Source organism: Bos javanicus, chromosome 20 (assembly GCF_032452875.1).
Source record: "Bos javanicus breed banteng chromosome 20, ARS-OSU_banteng_1.0, whole genome shotgun sequence".
NCBI classification, from domain to species: domain Eukaryota; kingdom Metazoa; phylum Chordata; class Mammalia; order Artiodactyla; family Bovidae; genus Bos; species Bos javanicus.
Window position 1 is genome coordinate 70,945,228 of NC_083887.1, and position 22,108 is coordinate 70,967,335.

Sequence of the window (22,108 nt, forward strand, 5' to 3'; positions counted from 1 at the left end):
GCCCCTCACTGTCTGACCGAGCCCCGCCCCGTCTGGCCCGGCCACTCCCTGTCTGACCGAGCTCCGCCCCATCTCGCTGAGCCCCTCCCTATCTGACCAAGCCCCGCCCCATCTGACCACGCCCCCTCCATGTCTCACTGAGCCCCTCCCTGTCTGACCAAGCCCCGCCCCATCTGACCACGCCCCCTCCATGTCTCACTGAGCCCCTCCCCGTCTGACCAAGCCCCGCCCCATCTGACCACGCCCCTGCCACATCTCACTGAGCCCCACCCCGTCTAACCCAGCCCCTCACTGTCTGACCGAGCCCCGCCCCGTCTGGCCCGGCCACTCCCTGTCTGCCCGAGCCCCGCCCCATGTCCCTGAGCCTCGCCCCGTCTGACCGCGCCCTGCCCCGCAGGAGACGGACACCCCAGGGAGAGCAGCCCATTCATCAGCCATGGGGAGGCGGACACAGAGAGCGTCTACGAAGGGAAGAACATGGCGCTGTTTGAGGTGAACCTCACTTCCCCCTCTAAGCAGGTGGCAGGAGGAGCCATACGAGAGGCCCACCCCCGGCCTCACGGTGAACGGAGGGTCCCGGCTGAGGCCTCAGGGAGCCCCTCGGAGCTCTGACCCGGGCCACTTCGGAGCTCTGACCTCGAATCCCTGACCCCTGGGCTGTGTCCACAGCCCCCTGCCCACTTTGGATATGTTGGCCTCAGGGCAGACGGAGCGGGGACACCCCCCCCCCGGGTGGTTGATCTGGTCAGTTGGGCGATATCTCTGGGGTGGGGATGGGTAACTGACTCCATGTCTTGGCCCCAAAACAGGAGGAGATGGACAGTAACCCCATGGTGTCCTCACTGCTCAACAAGCTGGCCAACTACACCAACCTCAGCCAGGGCGTGGTGGAGCATGAGGAAGCAGAGGACAGCCGGCGGCGCCAGGCCAAGGTGAGCCCCACCCCGGGCCCCAGGCCCCCAGGCCAAGGTGAGCCCCACCCTGGGCCCCAGGCCCCAGGCCAAGGTGAGCCCCACCCCCGGCTCCAGGCCCCCAGGCCAAGGTGAGCCCCACCCCCCCGGGTCCCCCAGCCTTGGACTGCCCCCTGCCCTGGCCCCTAGCCCAAGGTGCTCCCAAACCCCGGGCCCCCACCCCCCGGGTCCCCCACCTGGCTCCCAGGCCAAGGTGACCCCCTACCTGTGACCACCCCCCGGGACCCCAGGCCAAGGTGCCCCCACCTTGCAACCACCACCCCCAGCCCTCAGGCCCCCAGGCCAAAGTGCCCCCCACCCCGGGCCCCCCACTCCCTGGGTCGTCGTGGGCCCTATCTTGCTCCCACCTTCCCAGGGGCCTTATTTCTGAGCATTGTCTCTGGGACTCTCTCCCAAGATGAGCCGAGCTGCCTGCAGGTCCCCGCGGAGGCCCTGTGTGCACAGGGGAGATCGTGGACTTGTGTCCCGGGCAGGTGGCCCCAGCCTCCGTCCCCCGGGGGCTGGGAGCAGGTGCCGCAGGCTGCCCGGGACCCTCTGCATGATGTGTGGCCGGGTGGGTGGGTTTGCCAGATGCCCCAGCCACCCCACCGAAGACTGAGCGTGGGTCCCTCCAACTGAGAGGCATTGAGCTGGGGCATCCATCCCCCGAAGACGCCTTCTCCAGGGTCCAGGCACCTCTCATGTCCTGGGCCTGGGGACCACTCGGGTTGACCCTTCAAAGCGGCCTCTTTTGCAGTGCTGGGGGCCCTGAGTGGCCTTTCAGGACGGGGCTCTCCTCAGCTGCTGGCCCTGGCTGGGCTGGGGGCTGGCCTTGCATCACCCTCTCGTTTGCTGCCAGGCCGTGAGCCCCCCAGTCCCCCCATATTCCCCCCATAACCACTTTGATTGTCACACGCCGACACTTGGGGTCTAGGCTGTGGGGCCGTCCCAGCTGAGCCCGCCAGGCATCTGACCCACCTCCCCGGCCATCGGTGCCCCCCAGAGTCAACTCCTGGGTCATCTGCTCTGCAGGCGTTCCTGTGTTGCCCACCCAGTCTTCCCCAGAAGCACCCCCCGGCTTCCTTTGAGGGGGTGTCTTGGGGCTGGACTGTGTCTCCCCAGCCTCCACGGGATGCCCCGTTTCAAGCAGCCTGACCCCTTTCATGGGAAGTGTTTTTGCAAGCCGGTCCTCCAGATTTTTCCCCCTTGCTCACCTGAGTTTAAGCTGCTCCCCCAGTTAAACATTCTGTTGTCTTCTCGGCCAGGTGACCCCAGATCCCGAGTGGGCCACCCGACGCTGAGGTCTCGCCGGCTGTCGGCAGGACGGGCTGGCCCCCGGCCCTGACGCTGGGGTCTCGCCGGCCGTCGGCAGGACGGGCTGGCCCCCGGCCCTGACGCTGGGGTCTCGCCGGCCGTCCGCAGGACAGGCTGGCTCCCGGCTCTGTTTTCTGGGTGGCTTCCTGGGCCGTGGTCCGTGCGGGGTCCCAGGCGTTCGCATCACGCGCCCTCCTGTGGTTACCCCTTGGCGGGGCGACCCCTCTACCAAGCCGTGTCTGGGCCCCGTGCGGACGGGACCCTTGGGAAGGGGTGGCCTGCAGGCAGCACGTGCCCCCCGCCCCCTCGCAGGTCCCCCCCTCGCTGGACCTCCATCTCGTGGTCAGGACCCGGCAGGTGCCAGTCGTGGTTTAGGCCCTGGTGGCTAGTGCCTGGTCCTTCCCCCAACCTCTCTTCCTCCAAGTCGGGGTCTCCTGAGGACCGGGGTGCAGGCATGCTGGACTATCTCCCCACCTTCTCATGGCGCCCCTAGGAGAGGAGGTTGGAGCCTGCCCCTGCCCCTGCTCCGGGTTCTGTCTGAGCCCTAGGCGTCCTCTACCTCCCTGGGGCTTGCGGTCCTGGGGCCCGGGACGTGCACGCGGCTCCTGGGCTGAGGGAAGCCTGGCCCTGGCAGCCTCTCCGTGTCTTCCCGTCCTCTGGCCTCCCTGCAGTCCCGGGGCCCGGGGTGTGCATGCGGCTCCCGCCCGGCCCTGACGGCGCCCGCTCTCTTGCAGAGCCCTGGCATGGGCACCTTCATCGGCGTCTACCTGCCCTGCTTGCAGAACATCCTGGGCGTGATCCTCTTCCTGCGCCTCACGTGGATCGTGGGGGCGGCTGGCGTGCTGGAGTCCTTCCTGATTGTGTCCATGTGCTGCACCTGCGTGAGTGGGGGGGGGCGTCGGGGCCCTGTTAGCGTGCCCCCACTTTCACCTGTGCGTGGGGCAGGGGGCTGGCCGTCAGGGTCCACCCGTCGAGACCCCAGCCTCGCCTGTGGGCAGGTCGGCCCTTGGCTGCTGACGGGTGGGCAGGGCTGGGGGCTGGCGGGGTCTCCACAGAAGCAGGGTGAGTGAGTGTCCCTGGACGGTCACCACTGCTGGCCGGCCTGCACTTGCAGCATCTCCCCTGCCTGCTGGGAGCTTCTGGGCATTCCCCGGGGCTCCCATTGGAAGGAGGGGATGCCTGCTGGTGACGTATTCAGACCCGGGTGCACCAGGCCCTCTCAAGTGGCCCCTGGCCCCTGCCCTGCCCCTCCCTCCATTCCTGTGGTGAGGAGGGCCATTCAGCCGCCCTGACCGCAAGCGCCACCAGCCCAAGAGGACCCAGCGGGCAGACGAGCAGGGCCCCCGGCCGCCCCGCGGCAGTGGGGTCGCGCCGTGGTGTTCTGCACTTAGTGACCCCGGGAGCATCTTTGGAAGAATCTCCCCCAAAACCGACGAAAGCAGGAGACGGAGCAGGGCCTTGTGAACCGGAGTTGCGCCCGGCAGGACCCGTCCAGTGGGTCGCCGAGGCCTCACGCCTCCCTGGGCTCTTCCGTCTGGTTTTCAGGTTGTGAAGTGTTGCCTGCCGGCCGCAGGCATGGCCACGTCCCTGTGCAGGTGGTGGGGCTGGAGGCGGCCCGCCCTGGACAGGCTCCTGTGGTCCTCCGCCCCACGGTCGGGGGTGCGCAGACAGGGTCCCGGGCACGTCACAGGAAGTGTGCCTCCATGGGGTTCCCCTGCGTCCCCCCAGGAGATAAGCATCTCGATGGGGCCTCTTGCCTCCCACGGGGAGTGGGCACCCACTAGAAACCAGCCCTTCAGTGCAGGAGGGCCTTGAGCCCGGGCACCCCTGGGTGATCCCAGGAGCTTGACGTTGGAGGTCAAGTAGCCAAGGTCCCGAGTGCTCCAGCCACGCGGCCGCCCGGCCCCTCTGTGGTCAGAAGCTGGGAGCTGGCCTGTAGGCGGCCCTGCCCGGGCCTGGCGCCGTCTGCATGCTGCGGTGGCTGTTGGAAACCCTCCGTCTTCTGAGAGGCCCCCTGTTTATCCTCAGACGATGCTGACCGCCATCTCCATGAGTGCGATTGCGACCAATGGCGTGGTCCCAGGTAGGGGAGCTGCGGGCAGCTGGGCGTGGCGGGGCGGGGCTGCGTGGCTCCGCGGTGGACAGGGCTGCGTGGCCACTTCCTGTGACCTTTGCCTAAACCCCGGGTGGCCTCGGGCTTCAGTGGCTCAGTGGTGAAGAATCCGTCTGCAGTGCAGGAGACCCGGGTTGGATCCCTGGGTGGGAAGATCCCTGGAGGAGGGAATGGCAGCCTGCTCCAGTCTTCTTGCCTGGAGAATCCCGTGGACAGAGGAGCCTGGTGGCTGCCGTCTATGGGGTTGCAAAGCGTCGGACGTGACCGAGTGCCTGAAGCACCCTCACCACCGGGTGGCCTCAGGGCAGCAGAGAGTGGTCCCGGGGTGGGAGGGAGCCTGTGTCCTGAGGGGTAGACGGCAGGGAGCTCGCCCTCCAGGGGCCCTGTGGGCAGAGACCCTGCGGTTGAACAGGGAGCCCCCCACCCACCGCGTCCCCACCCCCGGGCGCGTCGGGGCTTCTGTGAGGCCAGGTGGGGTGTGTACCTGTGGTTCATCCCCTGGAGCCCGCACACCCAGGGTCCCTGTGAGACTGGGTTTCTCCTCCGAGACACCTCTGTGGCGTTTCCCATCGTGTTCCCGCTGCCACCCGTGGGTGGGGCTGGTGCCTCACAGGCTGTGGCGTCTCTTTGGCCCTGGATTCTGGCTTCCCACAGATTGTGGTTCTCTTCCCAAGGCGAGTCGTTGCCAGGACTAAACTACACCAGAGTGCCGTGGGGCTGGGGGAGGTGGCCGGGGGTCCCAGGAGGGCCTTATGGGCAGCCCCCCGAGGGGCCTGCCGCTCTTCAGGAGGGGGTGCGCCTTCAGGTGTCCTCCAGGTGCCCCTTGCCACGCACGGTCCCTGGTTGGTGTCCGAGTGGGGTCTCAGCCCGCCAGCAGGAGGACCAGGGACGGGCCGGTAAGCTGGGCGCCCCCACGCCCTGAGGTGAGACGTGGAGCCGATGACTCAGTTTCCTAAACGTTCTCGGGCGAAGTTAAGAGAACGCAGGTGTCGGCCGTCGTGGTCTCGGCCCTGGGCCCTGACCCCCTGCTTGGAGCTGCACCTCCTCAGCACAGCGTCCGAAGTCGGCCGCCCGCTGGGAGGAGGTGCCGGTGGATACCAGGCGGGTCCCTGGCCCGCCTCCGCGCGCCCCGTTCCAGGATGAGCCCGCCTGCCCTTGGAGGCCGGTATTCTCGGCCGGTGGCGCGTGTGTAACCTGCCGTGTCCCGTTCGGCCTGTCTTGCAGCGGGCGGCTCTTACTACATGATATCACGGTCTCTGGGGCCGGAGTTCGGGGGCGCCGTGGGCCTCTGCTTCTACCTGGGCACCACGTTTGCAGGGGCCATGTACATTTTGGGGACCATTGAGATTTTTTTGGTAAGTGCTTTGTTTCGGGCCGGGTTCCTTTGTCCAGCACATCGGTGGCCATCTGATGCCCGTTTGGTGACCCGAGGGTCTGTCCCAGCGGCATCTGCGGGTGTGGGGGCTCATGGGGTGGGGGCGACACCCAGTGCAGAGCCCCTGAGAAGGCCCTCTGGGAGGCACTGGCGCCCCAGCCCCTCCCTGCTCCTGGGGGTCCCCTTGGCAGGGCGGGCGGCCTTCCTGACCTGGTCCTGTGCCCTGTGCCCTGCAGACCTACATCTCACCCGGCGCAGCCATCGTGCACCCCGAGGGCGCGGGGGGCGAGGCGGCAGCCCTGCTGCACAACATGCGCGTGTACGGGACCTGCACGCTGGCCCTCATGGCCACGGTGGTCTTCGTGGGTGTCAAGTACGTGAACAAGCTGGCCCTGGTGTTCCTGGCCTGCGTGGTGCTCTCCATCCTCGCCATCTACGCCGGCGTCATCAAGACCGCCTTCGACCCGCCCGACATCCCGTGAGTCCTCTGCCAGGTCCTGGGGCTGTACCCACTGAGCGTGTCGGCCGGGCTGGGGACCGGGCCGTGTCCACAGCCGTCGGCGCTCTGGCCGGGTTGAGGATGGGCTGGCAGGCCTGGGACCCGTCTGGCGGCACCACGCTGCTCCCGGCCGAGGCCTGTCCTCCCCGAAGCCCCTGAGCAGGCTCCTTCCTTGTCCCCTTCGGGATTGAAGGCAGCGGCCCTGGTCACGGAGCGAGTGAGCCCCAGTGCCGCCCACACGGGGCTGGTCCAGGGGGCGCCTGGTCCGGGAGGCGCTGGCCCTGAGTCCCCACCCCCGGCTCCTGTGCGCCGCTGTGCACCCGCGGGCGAGCTGTTTGCGCCACGTCAGACGCCCCAGAGCAGAGGGTCACGAGACAGACCGGGGTGTCCCGCTTGTGGACGCAGCTCCTCCCCAGAGGCCCCTGAGCCACACTTGGTTACAGAGGGGGACAGTGGGCAGAGGCTTTTCACTGCCCGCCCCTACCAGGGTCTGTCTGCTGGGGAACCGCACGCTGTCCCGACGTGGCTTCGACGTCTGTGCCAAAGTCCACAGCGCCAACAACAGCTCAGTGACCACCGCGCTCTGGAGCATCTTCTGCAACGGCTCCACGGACAGCACTTCCTGTGACCAGTACTTTCTCCACAACAACGTCACCGAGATCCAAGGCATCCCGGGCGTGGCCAGCGGTGTCCTCCTGGGTGAGTGTCCCTCCCTGGTAAGTGTCCCCACTCGGGTGAGTGTCACCCGCTGTGAGTGTCCCCCACTGGTGAGTGTCCCCTCCTGCTGAGTGTCCCCTCCCGTGGGTGAGTGTTCCCTCCTGTGGGTAACTGTCCCTCCCTGGTGAGTGTCCCCACTGGGGTGGGTGTCCCCCCCCGGCGAATGTCCCCTCCTGGTGAGTGTCCCCTCCCGTGGGTGAGTGTTCCCTCCTGTGGGTAAGTGTCCCCCCCTGGCGAATGTCCCCTCCTGGTGAGTGTCCCCTCCCGTGGGTGAGTGTTCCCTCCTGTGGGTAAGTGTCCCCCCCGGTGAGTGTCCCCACCTGGGTGAGTGTCCCCCACTGGTGAGTGTCCCCTCCTGCTGAGTGTCCCCTCCCGTGGGTGAGTGTTCCCTCCTGTGGGTAACTGTCCCTCCCTGGTGAGTGTCCCCACCGGGGTGGGTGTCCCCCCCTGGCGAGTGTCCCCTCCTGGTGAGTGTCCCCTCCCGTGGGTGAGTGTCCCTCCCTGGTGAGTGTCCCCACCCGGGTGAGTGTCCCCCACTGGCTAGTGTCCCCCCCGGTGAGTGTCCCCACCTGGGTGAGTGTCCCCCGCTGGCGAGTGTGCCCCCCTGGTGAGTGTCCCCTCCCGTGGGTGAGTGTCCCTCTCTGGTGAGTGTCCCCCCCTGGCAAGTGTCCCCTCCTGGTGAGTATCCCCTCCTGGCGACTGTCCCTTTCTGGGTGAAAGTCCCCCCCAGGTGAGTGTCCGTCCCCTGGGTGAGCATCCCTTCCCTGGGTGAGTGTCCAGTAGGTCTCTGCTGGCTGGGCCTCCACTCCCGCTCCTTGGGACCCTGTCCTTCTGTCCTGCTGGTGGCCTTGTGACTACGTCCCCGGTTGCTGACCCTCTGGGCCCCCCGGGTTAGTGTTCCCCAAGCTTAGATGCCTGGTACGCCGTGGAGGGGGCAGGTCAGGCCTGGCATCGCACTCCCAGCTTTGGGCTTGCGGAGCAGCAGTCTGGGGTTGATGAGGAGGTGCCGGGCGGCCGTCAGGGCGGCGTCAGCAGTCGGGTTAATGTCGGTGCACAGCTGTCGTCCACAATGTCTGGTGTCTTCAGACTCCAGCACTGAAGCCTTTGCTTTGGCCGTCAGGAGACATAATTTTCCCTGGGCTCAGTTGCTCCGAGTCCACATTCCCTGTCCAGGCGGGGTCAGCGCTGGGGAGCTGAGCCCTGGGCGGGTACTGGGGTCTCGTGAGCCGCCCTTGCCCCCGCAGACAACCTGTGGAGCATGTATGCAGACAAGGGGGCGTTCGTGGAGAAGAAGGGGGTGCCCTCAGTGGCCGTGCCAGAGGAGGCCCGAGCCCGCGGGCTGCCCTACGTGCTAACCGACATCATGACCTACTTCACCATGCTGGTCGGCATCTACTTCCCGTCCGTGACCGGTGAGGCCCGGGTCCCAGGGGTCCAGTACACACCCCCCTACTGAGTGGGGGGCCTGGGAAGCTGTGTGGCGTCAGGCAGGTTCATCCACGCTCTCCTGAGAGGCCAGGCTATTCAGAGAAGCCCTGTGACCGTGGCGTCAGCAGTGGACGCAACGGCTGTCGGAGGCTGCTGTCCTTGTGCATATGAGAGAGTCTGCTGACCTTCCTGGAGGGAGTGGGAGACTGCTGTCCTTGTACGCAAGAGAGAGTCTGCTGACCTTTCTGGAGGGACTGGGTTGCAGGCTAGCCCCCACGCCCATGTGCCTGCGTACACACACACACACACACACACACACGTCCACAGGCTCACGTGTGCATACATGCATGCACACCTACTCTTAGGAAGCCCTCAGCCTGGCCGTGGTCCCCTGGCCCCCCAGCCGACCGAGCAGCCCGTGGTTGCATTTCGGTCCCTGCTGCTCCAGGCTCTCTAGAGCCTGTCCACACACACTGGGGAGGCCGGCCTGCCGGGGGCCGCTCCCCTCCTGCCCGTGGCTCAGAGCCGGGGGGAGGACAGACATGTCTCTAGCCTCCCCGTGGAAGTGGGTCATGTCTCACTTAGGCGGTAGTTGGGGTGGGGTCCAGCTCCTTGGGGTCTTTCTCCTGTATTCCTGTCTCCCCGCCTGTCGGTGATGAGGGCATAGGAGCCTCCCCTGTGGGTGTGGGTGTTTCCACGCCCCGTGGCACCACACCCACGGGCTCTGCTCAGGCCACACCTGGGACAGATCACAGGCGCTCAGATCACATGTATCTCCATGAGGACGTGCTCTGAGCTCAGATGGACTTACTCAGAGTGTATGTGCTGGACAGAGCGATGGGGGTGGAGGCGGAGGCTGCTCCCCGCGGGGGGTGAGGGGCTGAGGCTGGGCCACGTGCTGACCCAGGCCTGGCCCGGGGGTGAGTCAGCGTTTGGCAGCGGCCTCCCAGGACTTTCTCACTCCTGGCTGCGGGGATTAACGGCGTTCAGGGGACGAGGTCTGAGCTGGATGCTCACAGAGGCTGGCTCTGGCGTTGGCGCCCGGGGCTGAGCCTGGGCTGAGCCATGCTCTGCTCTCTGCTGTGACTTGGTTCATGGCTGGGCGGCTGATCCTGCGGACACTGTGGGGGACCTCAGGGTGCCCACCCACGTGCCCTGCAGTCCCATGGCATGTGGTGAGGTCCAGCCCGGTCTGTGAGGCCCAGCGTGATGACAGCGGCCCTGTGCAGCCTGGGGTCTCTCCTGTGTGCTGTGAGGGAGCCCCCCTGCCTCCCACTGTGCTCAGACTCTGCCCGAAGGGGCTGGGCGGGCACCGTCTCCCAGGTGTGCCCGGGGACCATCACCACCCTCTGCTTCCACAGGCATCATGGCGGGCTCAAACCGGTCCGGGGACCTCAGGGATGCACAGAAGTCCATCCCCACTGGGACCATCCTGGCCATCGTGACCACGTCTTTCATTTGTATCCTTTGAGCCCAGTGTGGGGGCCCAGTGTGGGAGGGTGGGCGGCTGTACCGTCCTCTGCTTGTGGCTGGGCCCTTGGGGCCTCCTCCAGGTGCCCCCCACCCCCTCCTCTAGGTGGCCTCGGGTGGCCCTGACCACACGCCCGCTGTCAGAGGGGCCGGGCTAGCCTCGCCCTGACTCCTGGACTCCAGCCTGGGTTGGTTGAAGAGTGTGGCTTTGCCTGAGAACCAACCGCATGTAGTGAGCACTTAGCTCCATGACGCGTGATCACATGCAGCTACGTGTGTGCTCACACCACGCTTTTGTCCAGCGGGGGTCCCTGGCGTCGCCGTGCTGGTGGGGCCGTTTCTCCCCGAGTTCACCCCTTCCCAGCCGGCGAGGGTTCCCACTTGGTCCCAGCAGTGGTCACGCCAAGGGCCAGGCCCATCCCAACTGACCCGAGGTATCCCGTCCAGGGGGGCCGCGACCCGAGCAGGGGTGGGCAGGCGGGGGGCTGGTGTGAGCCGCCCTGTGGCCAATGTGTTCTGCCCGCTGCATCCTTGACCCCGGCTGCAGACCTGTCCTGCATCGTGCTTTTTGGGGCCTGCATCGAAGGTGTAATCTTGCGAGATAAGTACGTTTCGTTCACGGCTTCCAGGAGCTCCTGGGCCAGCGCTGGTTTCTTTGATGACTAGTATTGAGACTGGGGAGGGCAGGGTATCCACCCTCGCGTGTCAGGGTGTCCCAGCGGTCGGTGTGCTGGGGTCGGGCCCGTGCATCCCTCCTGTACTGGAGCCTGGAGCCCGCACCACGACCCTGGGCCCCAGGAGAGCTGGGTGCAGGGGATCCGGGGGGGCTGTCGCTCCCTCTCGGTGGGTGGGAGTCAGTCTCTGTTCTCAGCCGCCCTCTGGAAGCTTGCGCCCCCCGCCCCCAGGTTTGGGGAGGCCCTGCAGGGGAACCTCGTCATTGGTATGCTGGCCTGGCCATCTCCCTGGGTCATCGTCATCGGCTCCTTCTTCTCCACCTGCGGGGCCGGCCTGCAGAGCCTGACCGGGGCCCCGCGGCTGCTGCAGGCCATCGCCCGGGACTCCATCGTCCCCTTCCTGCAGGTGAGTGCCCCCCCATCACATGTGTGAGACCCCCGGGAAGCCTGCCTCTGAGGGCCCGGGGTCTGCCTCCGAGCGTGAGCATCGTGATCAAAGGCTGGGGGGGTGCAGGTCCCCGCCTCCAGCCTGGCCGCCCCGCCCTGAGCCTGTGCTCTTGTCTCGCTCTGCGTCTGCCTCGGACTTTGGGTTTCCCATCCCAGACCATGTGCGGGAAGGAGGCAGGGGGCAAAGCTTCCTCCCGGGAGCCATGGTCCCCACGGGGCCCTCCCAGGCTGTGCGCCCAGCCGGCACTCGACGGGAGCCCCGGGCTCCGCGCTCTGGCCTCTCCTCCTGGCTGTGGCTGGGTGGGGTCCATTCTAGTGTTGCAGCCCTGAGGCCTCCTTTGAGCTGAACACAAGCGTCTCGACCTCTTGCCCACAAGTGAGTGTTCTTCTGGCGCCCATCCCCTTCTCCGGGCAGGTGTTCGGCCACGGGAAGGCCAATGGGGAGCCCACGTGGGCCCTGCTGCTCACGGCACTCATCTGCGAGACCGGCATTCTCATCGCCTCCCTGGACAGCGTGGCCCCCATCCTGTCCATGTGAGTGGCTGCGGGGGGCTCCTGTTCACGGAGCAGGGGGCGCAGACGAGGCTGGGAGGACCCCCCGGGACCCAGCCCGGCCCTCACGGGAGTGGTGGCTGCAACTGGGAGGACCCCCGGGACTCAGCCCGGCCCTCACGGGAGTGGTGGCTGCAACTGGGAGGACCCCCGGGATCCAGCCTGGCCCTCACGGGGGTGGTGGCCACAGCTGGGAGGACCCCCGGGATCCGGCCCGGCCCTCACGGGGGTGGTGGCCACAGCTGGGAGGACCCTCGGGACTCGGCCCTCATGCTGCCGCTCGTGCCCCAGGTTTTTCCTCATGTGCTACATGTTCGTGAACCTGGCCTGCGCCCTGCAGACCCTGCTCCGCACACCCAGCTGGCGCCCGCGCTTCAAGTACTACCACTGGTGAGCATGCGGAGCTGCTCCTGCCATCCCAGGGGCGTGTTGGGGGCAGCCCTGCCAGGGCCCCAGCCATCCTTCCTGGACCGGGGGTCTCCCAGCCCTGGGGCCCCCCGCCCTTCCTGGACCGGCCGTTCCCCAGCCCCGGGGCCCCCCCGCCCTTCCTGGACCGGGGGTCTCCCAGCCCCGGGGCCCCCCACCATTCCTGGACCGGCCGTTCCCCAGCCCTGGGGCCGCTTCAGCCCTCGGGACGGCCCAGGTGGACGTGCCTCGGCCGGCACCAAGGCTCGGGTCCTTCTGCTGGGGTGGGGCAGGCCTGCAGGGCGGCTGCTCCGGCGCTGGCTGGGGTCTGGGTGGCGAGTGTAGCCCCACTGCTGCCCCCAGGACGCTGTCCTTCCTGGGCATGAGCCTGTGCTTCGCACTGATGTTCGTCTGCTCCTGGTACTACGCACTGTGCGCCATGCTCATCGCCGGCTGCATCTACAAATACATCGAGTACCGCGGGTGAGCGGGGCCATGCGTCCTTCAAGTCCGCTCTGGGTCTGTTAGGATCTGTCGTTGGGTTTGTCTGTGTCCCAGTGTAGAAACCAGGCTGTTTTAGCAGCGTGTCTGTGAGCTGTGAGGTCCATCTAATAACGACCCTGACGTGTGGTGGATTATAATGTTTCTAAAGGGTTCCCCGTGAGATCCTGAGCGATGGGCGGGTCACTTGCATCTCAGAGCCCCAGGTCCATCACGGGGGCATTTTCCCTGGACACCCTGGCCCCATCCGGGAGCAGAGGCCTTGGGGAGGTGGGACCTGGGGGCGTCTCGGGCTTGAGGCAATGAGAGGGCTCTGGGGGTGCAGCCTGAAGGCCCCGTCCAGCTCTTCCAAGCTTGGAGGGAGGGTCTGGGGGCCTCAACCGCTCCCGTAGCCCCCTGCCCCGTCCGCCCTGTTGGCAGCCCCATGCCGTCCAACGCTGGCACCAGTGCTGCCGCCCCCCCAACCCCATTCTGCACAGGTCGTCCCCCTCGTCCTGCTGCCCCATTCCTGCCCAGCCCAGGAAGCCCCCCTGTTTGTCACAGAAGCACCGAGAGACCCCCACGGCCCCGGGCTGGCTGACTGCGGTCCACCCGGGTGTGCTGGGGGCCGGGCCTCATCCCTGTGCGCCTCCCCCGCAGGGCCGAGAAGGAGTGGGGTGACGGCATCCGCGGGCTGTCGCTGAACGCCGCCCGCTACGCCCTGCTGCACGTGGAACACGGCCCGCTGCACACCAAGAACTGGAGGTGAGCCGGCCCCGCCCCGTCCTGACGCCAGGCCCCGCCCCGTCCTGACGCCAGGCCTCACGGAGGGAAGGGTGCCCCCCCATTAGGGGCGGTGAGACCGGGAGCCGGGACCACTCACCTGACCATGTTCCCCATCCGGAGGTCTGGCCTCACGGAGGGAAGGGGTGTCCCCCGTTAGGGGCGGTGAGACTGGGAGCTGGGACCACTCACCTGACCGTGTTCCCCATCCTGAGGTCAGGCCTCACGGAGGGAAGGGGTGCCCCCCCCCCGTTAGGGGCGGTGGTCCCTGAGCGCCAGGACCACTCACCTGACTGTGTTCCCCATCCTGAGGTCAGGCCTCACGGAGGGAAGGGGTGCCCCCCCCGTTAGGGGCGGTGGTCCCTGAGCGCCAGGACCACTCACCTGACCATGTTCCCCATCCTGAGGTCTGGCCTCACGGAGGGAAGGGGTGCCCCCTCCCTTTAGGGGCGGTGAGACCGGGAGCCAGGACCACTCAGCCGGCCGCCCAGCTCGGGTCTGATCTCTGGTCAGGGCGTTGGGTGCAGGGGTTGAGCAGAGCTAGATGGGGCCCCACCGTGGATAGAGGGGGCCTGCCCACCTCCGCACTCCTGGGAGGGGCAGCCCCCTGGAACCTGGGCTCTCCCTGGTTGGTGCTGCGATGCCGCGGTAACGCCCCCCCGCCCCCCAGGCCCCAGGTGCTGGTCCTGCTGAACCTGGACGCCGAGCAGCGCGTGAAGCACCCCCGCCTGCTCTCCTTCACCTCACAGCTCAAGGCTGGCAAGGGCCTGACCATCGTGGGCTCCGTGCTGGAGGGTACCTTCCTGGACAAGCATGTGGAGGCTCAGCAGGCCGAGGAGGTGGGCTGCCTGGCATGGGGGGAGTGGGCGGCCCCACCAGTGTTTCCACGCGCGCCTGCCACCATCCCTTGGGTTGTTCTGTTCTTGTTTCCAAGCAGGTGTGGTTTCTGAGTTTGAACCGGCAGGGAGGGAAGACTTAGAGTACACACCCTGAGGCCTTGGGCGGGGCCAGGCCAGGGCTCTGATGGGCTGGGCAGGGCAGAGGGCAGGGCTGAACGCTGCCCCCAGGGCAGGACTCTGAGTGGGCAGGACCAGCTCGAGTTCCCTCTGTTCCGCTTCAGGGCCTGTTCAGAGAGGGCCACTGGGGCCGTCCAGCATTCCGTCCTCCGACTTTGACTCAGATGGGCACAGCCCGGCCGCAGGGTGTGGGCCGCCATGGGTGCCCTCGTCTGCTGTCCCCACATGTGGGCTGCCTGTGGGTCTGGCTTAGCCCTGCCGTCCCTGTGTTTATAAACCAGGCTGCTCTTGGAGGTCCTCCAGAGTGCCTGGGGGCGGCCCAGCCTCTTGGAGGGTCGCAGCCCATGTATCTTGAGGCGTCCACCCCCTTCCTCAGCAGTGGGACAAGCAGCCCCGGGGACCCGTCCAGGGGCCAGTGCCTCTGACGCAGGCTGTTGGGGACATGTCGAGGCCTCTTCCTTGTCTGCAGGGGCTCCAGCTGTCCTCTCTGGGGTCATCGTGACCCAGGGGTTTGACACGGCAGCTGTTGATGTGAGCTGTGGATGTAGACGCCACGGTCATGGCCGTGACCTTGGGCATGACACCGAGGTCATGGCCGTGAGCCTGGGTCATGGCCGTGGGCCGTGGGCGCAGACACCAGGGTCGTGGCCGTGGGCCGTGGGTTTGCACCTGTCATCTGTGACTTAGGGTTAGACACTGGGTTTGTGGCTGTGACCCTGGGTCATGGCTGTGGGCCACGGGTGTGGACACTGGGGTCGTGGCCATGGGCCGTGGGTGTGCACCCCGGGGTCGTCTGTGACTGTGGGTGTGGACACTGGGTTTGTGGACGTGATCCTGGGTGAGCACCCCGGGGTTGTCTGTGACTGTGGGTGTGGACACTGGGTTTATGGCTGTGATCCTGGGTCGTGGCCATGTGTGCGGACACCGGGGTCGTGGCCGTGGGCCATGGGTGTGCACCCCGGGGTCGTCTGTGACCGTGGGTGCGGACACCGGAGCGTGGTGTGGGTTTGACTCCAGGTCACGGCCGCGATCCTGGTGCGGATGCCGTGTGTCATCCTCTCCGGCAGATCAGCTCCAAGTGTTGGCGCTGTCTTCTGGAGCCCCTGCGTCTGGTGTGAAGACGCTCCAGACCCGATCCCCACGCCAGGGTGGGGGCCGGCTCTGTGCTCAGAGCGCCGGGTGGCCTCCGGCTGCACTCGCGCGGGCCGCGTGCCGGAGAGCGTCTTCTCTGTGACCGTGGCCCCTTTGGCCCCCAGTGTCTCTGGGGACGGGTGGGGAGGTGGGCGTCTGGCCCAGCACTGAAGGGGTGGGGGTCAGAGCTCAGCGCCGCCTGAAACGACACCGGCACAGCCAGATTCACGGCCCCCCTTCCAGACCTGGGGGCATCACCCACGTGTTCCTCCGGCCCTTCCTTGGCTGCTGTTTTTAAACAAACGACTTGGGGGAAGTACTGTTCCGCGTACTCATTTTGCTTTTAACCATTGTTCTCCCAGTTGGCCAGATGCGTGTGGTGTTTTAACAAAGGCCGCACAGGGCTCCTTTTCTGGATGAGCTCTGAGTTCTGTTCTGTGGAATCCGCTGTCCTTGGCGTGGGGGTGGTTCCCGACGCCCCTGAGGCCGGGCAGAGTTGCAGTTCTCGTCTCTGTGATGGTTTATGAAGAGGCGGGCCACCCCACTCGGGTGCTCAGCCGTCTCTACCTGGAGGGCCCTGTCCCATCCCAAGCCGGTGGCTGGATCCTGGCGCTGCTGGGGGTCACCCCAGCTGTCTGGCAGGGGGTGGAGCTCAGACCCGTGTGGATTCCCCAGGGGAGGGGCTGGTGGAAGCGCTCACGGGGGACTCAGAGGGTGAGGACCGCGGGCAGGCCGTGGTCGAGTGCTCCAGGTTTGCTGTGCTGGACGCGCCTGCTGGATGCACCCACGCGGCTTTGCAGGCGGAAGCCTGGGCAGTGCTCGTCGGCCTGCCTGGACACGTTGTGTGTCAGCCCGTTCGTGGAAGCAGCGGCCTTGCTGGGTGGGGGGCCCTGCTGGTTCTGGGGAGATGGAGCGACCTACATCAGATGATCCAGTGCGTGGAGGGCCGTCCGGGTGTGGGGGCGAGCATGGGTGAGGCTGGTCTCCTGGGGCAGGAGAGCTCACCGTGGACCCTCAGGCTCAGCGTGGGGCTGCTGTCTGAAGCCCTGGAGCGCTGCTGCTCGGAACCCCACGGGGGCTCCTCGAAGCCCCAGCACAGGTCCGCATTCCTGCCCGTGGTCGGGAAAGCCACTGGTCTCAGAGCTGGAATGTGTGGCCTTTGAGCCCCTCGAGCAGGGAGGCCAAGCCCCCAGACTGGTCTCCGGGAGCGTATGTCCAGGGGTTCTGAGCGGCGGTGCAGCTGCACTGAGGCGGCCCTGGGCCACGTCCCAGCTGCTGGGACCCTTGCAGGTGGTCGCTTACGTCTGGGCTGTCGAGGGGGCCGTGCTGCCGAGGGGAGACGTGTTGGTGAGAGTTCCCTGGGTGTCCGTCACAGGTGCCCACAGCAGGGGCTCAGGATAAGTGAGGTTGGCTGTCTCGGTTCTGAGGCCAGAGGCCCAGCGTCCAGGCCTTCTTCGCGGGGCTGTGCTCCTACTCGGGCGGGGCCCACGCCAGGCCCCTCAGTTTGGACAGAAGGCCTCTCGTGGTCCGTGAGTGTATGGCCTCCTTGGGCATCGAGCTGCCGTCGGGGGCTGGCGTGCGGTCCAGGAGGCCGGCCTGTCCCTCCTGAACCGCCAGCTTCGCAGGCTTCCAGGAGGAGCCATTGGGCCCCACGCGTCCTGGCCTGGCCCCCAGGAAGCAGGAGCGGGGGCAGGGTGTCCGCGCGCGGGGGTGGGTGGGCCGTGACCGCACGGTCCCAGGTCCCAGTGATGACCTTTGCCCCCGCGCTCCTGTGGGCACGTGCACGCACATGTGCTCACGGCACACAGGCAGCGCCGAGCACACCGAGCCCTGGCCTGGGCTCCATCCGCTCAGCCTCCAGCCTCTGTGTGTGAGGCTGTGACGTCTGTGTGGAAGCTGCCCGGCGCCCGGGCTGGGGGTGACGGGGTGCCTCCAGCCCCCCGCTGACCGCCGCTCGCCTGCCCGTGTCGCAGAATATCCGGGCCCTGATGAGCGCCGAGAAGACCAAGGGCTTCTGCCAGCTGGTGGTGTCGTCCAGCCTGCGGGATGGCACGTCACACCTCATCCAGTCGGCCGGCCTGGGGGCCATGAAGCACAACACGGTGCTGGTGGGCTGGCCCGGAGCCTGGAAGCGGGAGGACAACCCCTGCTCCTGGAGGAACTTCGTTGGTGGGTTCGCGGCCCCCGCCCCGCTCGGAGAGGGGCTCATGGTTCCCGGGGAGTGGGGGGCTGGGGGCGGTTCCAGGCCGGCTGCCCCAGCTGCAGGGTGGTGGGCTTGAGGGCCCTGCCCCCGAGGGGCTGCACTTGGACCCCAGCCCACCCCCACCCGGCTGCTCCCAGCGGCCCCAGGTGGCTGGGTCCTGTGGCCCCGTGACCCATGACCGCCCCTCCCTGCAGACACCGTGCGTGACACCACGGCCGCACAGCAGGCCCTGCTGGTGGCCAAGAACGTGGACCTGTTCCCTCACAACCAGCAGCGCTTAAGCGGCGGGCACATCGACGTCTGGTGGATCGTCCACGACGGGGGCCTGCTCATGCTGCTGCCCTTCCTGCTGCGGCAGCACAAGGTGGGGGGCAGGGGGTGGCATGCGGGCGGAGGGGCGCAGGGGGAGGCCACACAGGGAGGCCCGCAGGGTCGGGAGGAGCAGGGTTTACGTGGGGGCAGGGCTCATGGAGGGTGGGGTCACCGGAGGCTGGGCTTGTGGGGGTGGGGTTGCTCAAGGGTGGCGTCATGGGGATGGCGTCATGGGGGTGGGGTCACTGGGGGGTGGGGTCGCCCAGGCTGGGATCCGGGTGGCAGCACGCAGGAGTGACGGCCCCGCCCCCCAGGTGTGGAGGAGGTGTCAGATGCGCATCTTCACGGTGGCCCAGGTGGACGACAACAGCATCCAGATGAAGAAGGACCTGCAGACCTTCCTGTACCACCTGCGGATCAGCGCCGAGGTGGAGGTGGTGGAGATGGTGAGGGCCGTTGGGCGCTGGCAGGGCCTCCGATCCCCACAGCCCCCGTTGAGTCGTCCCCGGCGTCCGTCCTGAGCTCCCGGACGGCTGCGTCTCAGGCTCTCTCTGTCCCTGTGGGCTTGGCTTCAAGGAGGGCTGGGTGGCTTGCAGCGAGGCCCTCAGTGTAGCTTTGGCTGAAGCCTTCCCTGTGGGTGGCTGGGCTGTGAGTTCGCCGCGGGAAGACTCAGCTGCACTGAACGTGACCGTGGGACCGGCCGCTAGTCGGGATCCGAGCGCCGTGGCCAGCGAGAGGCTCCTGTCGGTCCTGTGCGGGCGGGTGGCCTGTGTCCAGAGCCGGGTGGTCCTCACTCCTCGAGGGCCTCTCACGTGTCCGAGACCGTGGCCCCGGGAAGGGCGAGGTGTTCAGTCATGACGTCCCGGGGTGGGCCCGCCGGAGCCAGGCTCTGCGCCCACAGGGGCCACGGCCTGTGGTCGGGGGCGGGGGTCAGCCTCATGCTCCGGGCCCGCAGGTGGAGAGCGACATCTCGGCCTTTACTTACGAGCGGACACTGATGATGGAGCAGCGGTCGCAGATGCTGAAGCAGATGCAGCTGTCCAAGACGGAGCGGGAGCGGGAGGTGAGTGGGCTCTGAGGTCTCCGGTGCGTTTCGCCTCCACGCCTGGCCCTTCCCCTTCCCATCCCCTTCCCGCCTCTGCCGTGGTCAAGGTCGTGCCCTCATGGGCCTGGGCTCAGGGGCCATGTCGCTGTGTCCGTCTTGGGTCCTTGGGGCCGGCTGGCTTCTCTCTCCACAGGGGTTGGCTCCCGTCCTGGAGGGCGTCGCAGCCCCGGGCCAGCACCGCGCTCTCGGGAGCTGCGTGTGCCCGCGATTGTGCAGGCTGGTGAGTGAGGCTGCGCTTCCCTGCCCCCGCTAGGCTCAGCTGATCCATGACAGGAACACGGCCTCGCACTCAGCCATGGCCGCCAGGGCCCAAGCCCCATCCACACCCGACAGGGTGCAGATGACCTGGACGAAGGAGAAGCTGGTTGCTGAGAAGCATCGGAACAAGGACGCCACTGTGTCCGGGATCAAGGACCTCTTCAACCTGAAGCCGTGAGTGTCACGCTGCCCCGACCGCAGCTGAGGGGCCCCCCGCTGTCTGTTAGGAGCCGCAGCCCACACAGCCCGTGAGTGGGAGGGGGCTGGGCCAGCCTAGGGCGCAGTTAGCGGGGATGCTGGGGAGAAGGCCGGTGAGGCTGCCGTTGATGTTCTTGGTGGGGGTCCCAGCATCCAGAGGTCAGGGCCAAGCCCCAGTGGGGACCCTTCGAGCTGCCCTTCCGCCTGGGGCCCACGCCCTGTGTGGCTCACGGCTGCGGCGTTGAGCTGAGAGCCCTGGGGCTGGCCCCAGCACAGTGCGCGGTGTGGCTGGACCTGGGAGACAGGGGGGTCCTGGGTGGGAGGCCAGGACAGCGTCTGCAGAGTCTTGGGCGATGGAGCTGAGCCACGGAGCCCTACTGGTCACAGGACCCGGGGGTCCGAGGGGCCCGTCCCTTCGAGAAGGACCCTGTCAGCTGAGAAGGGTGGCCTGGCGGAGCTAGTAGCTGTGCGACACGTGCTGTGTGTTCCCCTGAAGTAACACACTCTCTGTTTTCTCTCCCGTGTAGTGAATGGGGAAACCTGTAAGTCGCCCCCTTACCCCGGACCTCGTAGACGTGGTTGCCTGGCATGCGCTGCACGCACAACCCCCGTGAACCGCGTGTGCATGTCCGAGTGTGTACACAGCCCCGTGTGTGTGCAGGGCCCAGTGTGTGGGTGCTTCCGTGAGTATGTGTGTGTGCCTGGCCTTGTGCATGCGTGTGTCCCTGTATATTTACTTGGCCCCACGTGTGGGTCAGTGTGCACATGTGCAGCCCCATGTGTGGGTATGCTCGGTCCTGTGTGTGTGCATGTCTGTGTACGTGTGCCTGGCCTGTGTGTGTGTCTGTGTGTGTGTGTACTTGTATGTCCATGATGTATATATACATCTGGTCTGTGTGCGTGCATGTCCATGTGTGCCTGCGTGTCCGTGTACATGTGCCTGGCCTCTGTGTGTGCATGTCCATTATGTACTTGTGCCTGGCCTGTGTGCATGCTCGTGTGTGTGTGTGTGTGCATGTCCATGTACGTGTGCCTGGCCTGTGTACATATCTGTGTATATCTGCGTGTCTGTGTACATGCGCCTAATCTGTGTGTGCGTGTCCGTGTACTTGTGCCTGGCCTGTGTGCGTGCTCGTGTGTGTGTGTATGTCCGTGTACGTGTGCCTGGCCTGTGTGCATATCTGTGTATATCTGCGTGTCCGTGTACATGTGCCTGATCTGTGTGTGCGTGTCCGTGTACATGTGCCTGGCCTGTGTGTGTGCATGTCCATTATGTACTTGTGCCTGGCCTGTGTGCATATCTGTGTATATCTGCGTGTCCGTGTACATGTGCCTGATCTGTGTGTGCGTGTCCGTGTACATGTGCCTGGCCTGTGTGTGTGCGTGTATGTGTCCATTATGTACTTGTGCCTGGCCTGTGTGCGTGCTCGTGTGTGTGTGTGTGTGTGTGTGTGCATGTCCGTGTACGTGTGCCTGGCCTGTGTGCATATCTGTGTATATCTGCGTGTCCGTGTACATGCGCCTGATCTGTGTGTGCGTGTCCGTGTACTTGTGCCTGGCCTGTGTGTGTGCGTGTTCATTATGTACTTGTGCCTGGCCTGTGTGTGTGCACGTATGTGTCCATTATGTACTTGTGCCTGGCCTGTGTGCATGCTTGTGTGTGTGTGTGTGTGTATGTCCGTGTACGTGTGCCTGGCCTGTGTGCATGTCTGTGTATATCTGCGTGTCTGTGTGCACGCGCCTGATCTGTGTGTGCGTGTCCATGTACATGTGGCGCTCCCCCACCCTGGCTTTCCGTAATTTCCTGTTTAGTTTGCTCCCTCTGGCCAGAGCCGCTCGGGGGCGCATACCCAAAATTTCTTCTCCGGGTAGCACGTGAGCACTGGGCCAGGGTGGCCTGAGCGGCTCTGTGGAGGAGCGGAGGCTGGCTGTGCCCGAAGCTGCAGTGATTGTTCACCCATGTCCCTCGGGGCCAGGGGTTCGGGCTCTGCGTTCCGGCTCAGCTGGATAGCATGTCCTCCCGTCTGCCTGGCGCCGGTCACACCTTGCCCCCAGGAAGCGGCACCTTCAGTCTCAGGGGCAGGGGTGTGGGTGAACCTCTGGAGCTGGGGCTCCAGGCTGGGGGTGCTGTCTCTGCCTCTGTCTGCCCTGGCCCCCTGTGACTTCCGGGCTGTCTTCCCTCCCTCGGGAGCCCTGGCCACTTGCCCTGCAGAGCCATGGATTTCGGGGCTGCACTTCCAGCCCCTAAATCCGAGTGGACTGCACAGAGGGGACAGGACCCACAGACGAGCTGGGAGCACAGGGCCGAACACTTGCCTGCTGTTCTTTTGTGAATTTAAAGTGCCCTCCATGCAAAGCCTCCTGACTGAAAAACAAAAACAAGTCTGCGGACACAGAGGCGGGTGTCCCCGCAAAAGGCGCTGTGAGCCCTGGGCCCGCACCCTGTGTGTGCCCGGTGGGTGAGCAGGATGCCTGGGAGGCGGGCTCAGGGACAGGGCCTCCCCCCGGGCGCCTCCTTGGAGTCAGCTGGAGGGACTCCCGGAAGGTGGGCGGTAAGCCTGTTGATGACACGTGCCTGCCCCAAGGGGGGCTCCCTGGGCCCCGTGAACTGGGTGTGTGGTCACCGGTGTCCTCCGGGCCACCATCCGGAGCGAGGATCTGGTCTCCAGCTCTGTGCC

At 66.5% G+C, this 22,108-nt stretch overlaps 1 protein-coding gene across 5 annotated transcripts in view; it reads left to right on the plus strand.

The window, feature by feature from the left end:
* Window positions 1-22,108, plus strand: part of SLC12A7 (solute carrier family 12 member 7) — a 96,830-nt gene that overhangs the window by 71,667 nt on the left and 3,055 nt on the right. For 2 of the 5 annotated variants that reach the window (XM_061393930.1, XM_061393932.1), the window contains exons 2-23: window positions 398-492; window positions 810-932; window positions 2,999-3,145; window positions 4,293-4,347; window positions 5,602-5,732; window positions 5,989-6,230; window positions 6,739-6,950; window positions 8,213-8,380; window positions 9,758-9,856; window positions 10,414-10,471; window positions 10,772-10,946; window positions 11,403-11,521; window positions 11,831-11,929; window positions 12,308-12,427; window positions 13,085-13,189; window positions 13,878-14,046; window positions 17,328-17,523; window positions 17,752-17,921; window positions 18,184-18,315; window positions 18,825-18,932; window positions 19,228-19,406; window positions 19,958-19,972. In XM_061393930.1, coding sequence (XP_061249914.1) covers window positions 398-492; window positions 810-932; window positions 2,999-3,145; window positions 4,293-4,347; window positions 5,602-5,732; window positions 5,989-6,230; window positions 6,739-6,950; window positions 8,213-8,380; window positions 9,758-9,856; window positions 10,414-10,471; window positions 10,772-10,946; window positions 11,403-11,521; window positions 11,831-11,929; window positions 12,308-12,427; window positions 13,085-13,189; window positions 13,878-14,046; window positions 17,328-17,523; window positions 17,752-17,921; window positions 18,184-18,315; window positions 18,825-18,932; window positions 19,228-19,406; window positions 19,958-19,972 — 2,917 coding nt within the window. The remainder of the gene's footprint in view (window positions 1-397; window positions 493-809; window positions 933-2,998; window positions 3,146-4,292; window positions 4,348-5,601; window positions 5,733-5,988; window positions 6,231-6,738; window positions 6,951-8,212; window positions 8,381-9,757; window positions 9,857-10,413; window positions 10,472-10,771; window positions 10,947-11,402; window positions 11,522-11,830; window positions 11,930-12,307; window positions 12,428-13,084; window positions 13,190-13,877; window positions 14,047-17,327; window positions 17,524-17,751; window positions 17,922-18,183; window positions 18,316-18,824; window positions 18,933-19,227; window positions 19,407-19,957; window positions 19,973-22,108) is intronic. The other 3 variants (XM_061393929.1, XM_061393931.1, XM_061393933.1) reach the window with 2 other exon arrangements.